The 6,066-nt window shown below is 50.2% G+C and overlaps 1 protein-coding gene across 1 annotated transcript in view; it reads left to right on the top strand.

Annotated features, from left to right (window-relative positions):
* The window catches only part of nab1a (NGFI-A binding protein 1a (EGR1 binding protein 1)), an 8,833-nt gene extending 7,925 nt beyond the window's left edge, over nucleotides 1–908 (top strand). Inside the window, exons 7-8 of the mRNA XM_084453361.1 lie at nucleotides 10–144; nucleotides 787–908. Of these exons, the coding sequence (XP_084309487.1) occupies nucleotides 10–144; nucleotides 787–863 (212 nt within the window). The 3' untranslated portion in view covers nucleotides 864–908. The remainder of the gene's footprint in view (nucleotides 1–9; nucleotides 145–786) is intronic.
* Nucleotides 909–6,066: the final 5,158 nt, after the last annotated feature.

Here is a 6,066-nt window from a genome sequence, read left to right as displayed (position 1 = left end):
TGTTTTCAGATGAGAGGCCGATGAACTTGCGTGTGGTCAGTCAGAACGTGGCGGAGGGGGAGCTTCCCCTGGGAAAGCAGCTGGCCAACGAGCTCAAACGCCACCACAACCACAACACAGATGAGCCCAAAGCACCAGCGACAGGTGAGAGCGCTCTGAACCCCCAGCCTCTACCCAGCCTCTACCATGCACACCTCAGCCTCTACCATGCACACCCCAGCCTCTACCATGCACACCCCCAGCCTCTACCATGCACACCCCCAGCCTCTACCCAGCCTCTACCATGCACACCCCAGCCTCTACCATGCACAACCCAGCCTCTACCATGCACACCCCAGCCTCTACCATGCACACCCCAGCCTCTACCCAGCCTCTACCATGCACACCCTAGCCTCTACCCAGCCTCTACCGTGCACACCTCAGAGATTAGAGCGTTAGTGATGCCCTGTTGCACACCTGAACCTGGCAGGTGATGAATGTGCATATACAGTATTCACAGGGAACTCTTCCTATGGCCCACACGGGGACTTTACATACTAGCTAGATTGTTTGGGCCTATTCTCTTGATCTCTTGATCAGTATCTTACATACGAGAGCTTTTTGAAGTGTGTTTTTTTGTGTCAGTTCACACCCTCAGTCTTTTTTTCCATCTTCAAAATATGTTTACTCAATTTAAGATTCCACTATTCACAACACAGTGTACATGGCGTCCTGTAATAGATACTTTTTTATCGTCATATTCCTGGCATGTTATGCTTATTATTTCTTCTCTTATTTGTCCGTTAGAAAACGGCACGTCACAGCGCGCGGCCAGCCACTCCGACAGGAAGACCATCAAATCGGAACCGGAAGATTCTACATAGTGCCTCCAGGCCTGGCCGTGTCCCTGTCCCCTCGCCGTGTCCCTGTCCCCTCACCGTCTCCAGGCCTGGCCGTGTCCCTGTCCCCTCACCGTGTCCCCGTCCCCTCACCGTGTCCCCGTCCCCTCACCGTGTCCCTGTCCCCTCACCGTGTCCCTGTCCCCTCGCTGTGTCCCTGTCCCCTCACCGTGTCCCTGTCCCCTCACCGTCTCCAGGCCTGGCCGTGTCCCCGTCCCCTCACCGTGTCCCTGTCCCCTCGCTGTGTCCCCGTCCCCTCACAGTCTCCAGGCCTGGCCGTGTCCCCGTCCCCTCGCTGTGTCCCCGTCCCCTCGCTGTGTCCCTGTCCCCTCGCTGTGTCCCTGTCCCCTCGCTGTGTCCCTGTCCCCTCACCGTGTCCCTGTCCCCTCACCGTCTCCAGGCCTGGCCGTGTCCCCGTCCCCTCGCTGTGTCCCTGTCCCCTCGGTCTCCAGGCCTGGCCGTGTCCCCGTCCCCTCGCTGTGTCCCTGTCCCCTCACCGTGTCCCCGTCCCCTCGCCGTGTCCCCGTCCCCTCGCTGTGTCCCTGTCCCCTCACAGTCTCCAGGCCTGGCCGTGTCCCCGTCCCCTCACCGTGTCCCTGTCCCCTCGGTCTCCCGTATCTAGCTCCCCTCAGTAGATACTCAGCAAGCACAGCCACAGTAGCGCCTTAACGACCAACGTTGCCTCGTGAATAGCTTTTATTTTCATTAGGTTTTCTTCACGGTTTTCTTTAAGGTTTTGCCAAAGCGTTGAGAGCATGTATTCAGTTGTGGGGGACACTGAGCACGGTGACCCCATCACAGGACCCCCTCACAGGTACTTTGTGTATTAATTAATGGTACATGTTGGTACATGTACGTGTAATTAGTGTGACAGGTGGGTATGAAAAAAATGCCAAGTTGCATTTTCTATACTTTGTATACCCCATGGTGTTTTTTACTTGTCTTTTTTGGACAGCTGATTTAGTTCAGTCCTCTGGGCTGAGTCCTAACTTGAGATTGTGCTCGTACTGTAAACTCCTTATGTCTGTGTAAATGATAACTTGATCCAATGAGGGATTGTGGGAAATCAAATGCAAAAAACATGTTCTGGATGTGAGGATTCAGCCGAGAGTCCTCGTAGGGAGAACCTACCTGGAGGAAATCAACCAGACGCCCTGATGTCCCTCCGAGGACAGATCGTCCTGATGTCCCTCCGAGGACAGAGCATCCTGATGTCCCTCCGAGGACAGATCGTCCTGATGTCCCTCCGAGGACAGAGCATCCTGATGTCCCGCCGAGGACAGATCACCCTGATGTCCCTCCGAGGACAGAGCATCCTGTCCCTCCGAGGACAGAGCATCCTGATGTCCCTCCGAGGACAGATCGTCCTGATGTCCCTCCGAGGACAGATCACCCTGATGTCCCTCCGAGGACAGAGCATCCTGATGTCCCTCCGAGGACAGATCGTCCTGATGTCCCTCCGAGGACAGAGCATCCTGATGTCCCTCCGAGGACAGATTGTCCTGATGTCCCTCCGAGGACAGATCACCCTGATGTCCCTCCGAGGACAGATCACCCTGATGTCCCTCGGAGGACAGATCGTCCCGTTGGCCCTCTTGTCATGTGTGTATTTATGAGAGTTTAAGTTGAGTTGAGGTTGTAAATGATGTGTTGTGGAGTTTTGGCTTGAGGTCAGTGTTAGTCGACTATGTGTCCAGTCGGCTGCCAGGGACCACACTGATGAAGAGCTTTGTTTCTCATCGCTACTCAAACAAAGCAGAAGTCCCCGTCTGTGGGACAGAACCTTTGGGCCTGTACTGTACATAGTCTCAACATCCCAATAATGATAGTCTAATCTCAAAAGCAGGGTTTTTGTCAATGAGTGTAATTTGCTGTAGTTTTGGTGTCAATACAGTGTTTCTATGTGTAGAGCGGAAACTCAATAAGTGTTGTTAAGAAAAGCAGTGAAAGTGTCTGGTATCAAATGCTTTATAAGATTTCAATGTTCCTTAGCCTAGCGTTAGATCCTCTCTGTGTTTCACCTGTGACCCCCAGTGCACAATTCAAGATGTTGCTGTTTAGAATTAGCTACATAGCAGATGGGTGTTCAGTGTTAAGTGTTTGTTACCATTAAGTAAATGATGTCCTGCTCTGTAGTCCCCTTTCAGGTCCAAGTCGAGGCAGTCTGGTGAAGACGCTCTTTTCACAGTGGTTAGTTTATAATAGTCTCACTCACTAAGACTACAACCAATGCAATACCTATGTAATAATACATGTAATTACATACTTCCTGGACCTCACCACATGTTCTGTGCTAGATGACCGTCATCCAGCATTTTTTCACCGGTTTAGTTAATTGTCAGAGATCAACCACGCATGTCCAGCTGTATATTAGAAGTATCAATATTTGATTCACGTTCTTATCACTGTTATTGTAAGTGATAGAGATAGATTAGGCTTGCCTAGTTATGCACCAGTTTTTTTTAAACACTAATATATTTTATTTGTTATACAGCACATAAACATTAAACTTTATTTTTTGAACTGAGTTCTGTTCTCTCATTTATCACATAGTGTCTGGTCTGGGGGAAGGGTTGTGCGTTTTTCTTTATGATATTGGGGCAATCTATTCCAGCAATCATTTGAAGGATGCGTGGATACAGACTAGGTCAAGCTGTCTCTTTCAAAAAATAAACTTGTGAATCTTTCTGTAAACCATCTGCATGAGCGTCACATCAACACATTCTGAAAGCAGGCGATGACTCACTCTGACGCAGGTCCTTTTCATACCTCGCCTCTCTCTCGCTCTCCCTCCCCCTCCTCCCTCCCTCTCTCTCTCTCTCGCTGTCTCCCTCCCTCCCCCTCCTCCCTCTCTCTCTCTCTCTCTCTCTCTCTCTCTCCCTCCCTCCCCCTCCTCCCTCTCTCTCTCTCTCTCGCTGTCTCCCTCCCCCTCCTCCCTCTCTCTCTCTCTCGCTCTCCCTCCCTCCCCCTCCTCCCTCTCTCTCTCTCGCTGTCTCCCTCCCTCCCCCTCCTCCCTCTCTCTCTCTCTCTCTCTCTGTCTCCCTCCCTCCCCCTCCTCCCTCTCTCTCTCTCTCTCTCTCTCTCTCTCTCACACACCCATACACACAGATATGTTCTCCTGAGAACCGGACCACTCATCACTGAACACCCACTCTCTCTCTCTCTCTCTCTCTCTCTCCCTCCCTCCCCCTCCTCCCACTCTCTCTCTCTCTCTCTCTCTCTCTCTCCCTCCCCCTCCTCCCTCTCTCTCTCTCTCTCTCTCTCTCTCTCCCTCCCCCTCTCTCTCTCTCTACAGCTCGCAGTCTCGCCCCTGCGCGCGGGCTCAGCCGGTGCAAGTCACCGGTGTGTTGCCATGGCAGCGCCGGTAGTGGGCGGCCCTAGCTCGCTGGTGGGCGGGGCGGAGCCGCCGCGGAGCTGAGTGGGCGGGGCTGAGTGGGCGGGATCTGCTGAACGCACAATCACCCTCGCTTTAAAGAGCAGGAAACTCAGTGCTTTAGAGAAAACGTGGGCGTTTCAAGAACTGTCTCCTCACCCTCCATACGATGTGTTCAGGATTCAGTTTCTTTATCCATGTCTGTTTTTTTTTTTTCCGTATTTTTTCCTTCTTCTTTTTATTTATTTATGTTTTACCTGTTTCCGTCTTTTAAGCTCTTCCCGAGAAGAGAGCTGTTTAGTGCCACTGGGATTTCTGAGTTCAATCTCTATTGATTGTTATATTATGCTTGTGATAGTATTCAGTCATTTAATATAATCCTCTCTAAAGTGCCCCCACTCAAGAACTCCTGAAGTCAATAGCCTGACAGCATATTCGAATAGGTTATTATAACAGCACAGTCCACAGCAACAGTTCACGCTTTTGCAATATTTATATTGACCACCAGGTGTCAGGGTAGAACGGGAAGTGGTAGGAGCGGCGCACTAAAATCTAATCATCTAATTGCACCGTTTGACTATCAATTAATTATAAACTTGTAATCATTTTAATACTACCTCAATCTTCTCAATTATAATGCAGTGTACGGTGTCTGTTTCCTTTGAATCAGAATGGGGGAGTGTTGACTTAGACCATGGGTGGGTCATCATTATGTGGCGGTGTGAGAATGGGATGAGTTTGAATGGAACATGATGATGATCGTCAAGTACTGCTTTTAAAGCTTATTTTATATTTATTTCTTATTCGGGCTATACCGCCCTGCAGAATCTGGATCTGAATGCACATTTGATGGCTCTTTTATTGATATCAAGAGTAGGCCTACTTGAGTGGAAATAAACTCTGACCCTTTCTATATACACATCATCTTTGAAAAACCAAGTGGATTTAACTTCTTGTGTTGGGGGCCTAGCGTTGTGGGTTTATGCATTGTGCGAGTTGTCGCCGTAGATTAATCACACCAGATGCGCAGCGGCTCGGCATGTCCAGAGAAGACAGCGAGTCTGAACATAGCTTTGGTTTGTGAAAACAGCTTTGGCTACTCATAATGCCTAATCTATGTAAATATCTAACGTTCAGGAATCTACAGGTAGACAGGCCACAAACAGCCCCTTTATTTTGTTTACAATTTGGGGTTTTGTTTGTATGTCTTTTTTGCGTATTTATTTGTGAATCATAATAGTATCTAAGAATACTGATTTTGTAACCAAAAATGAAAGAGGAATGCAGAAGGTCGTAGCAGCGAGTAGGGTGATAGGGGAAAAGCACTCTGCACGCACCCGGCATTTTGAAGCCCAGATAATCATCCTGAAGGACGTCCCTCCCAGCCAATCGAACGAGGCTTTGCTCTTGTATTAACCAATAGAACTCGTGGGGGCGGGGCTGCGTGGTTTAATCCAGTGGAAAACCTCTATGCCGGTGAGTCAGAGCCAGTCCAGGAGCAGAGCCCACCGCCCAACACACCAACACACCAGCAGACCTTAGGAGACCAGCAGACCTGAGACCTGTTATTGCGTGACTTTATAATATTATCTAGTTATCCAGCTGCAAACCGGTACATTTCTCTGCTAGATAGGATTGAAATGTTACATCTTCGGTCCTCGCTAGCGCTGAAGGAGTTGATTAGGTCCGTCGGGCTCGGGAATAAAGCGTCACCATCAAACGCGTCCTTCAGCACCAGAGATGCGCGGTGGTCGGGGACCGGAGCCAGAGATGCCCGGTGGTCGGGGACCGGAGCCAGAGATGCCCGGTGGTCGG

This window comes from Borostomias antarcticus (genome assembly GCF_949987555.1).
Source record: "Borostomias antarcticus genome assembly, chromosome: 19".
Lineage (NCBI taxonomy): Eukaryota > Metazoa > Chordata > Actinopteri > Stomiiformes > Stomiidae > Borostomias > Borostomias antarcticus.
The sequence above is the reverse complement of the archived record's forward strand: the minus strand, read 5'-3'. Positions and strand labels throughout refer to the sequence as shown.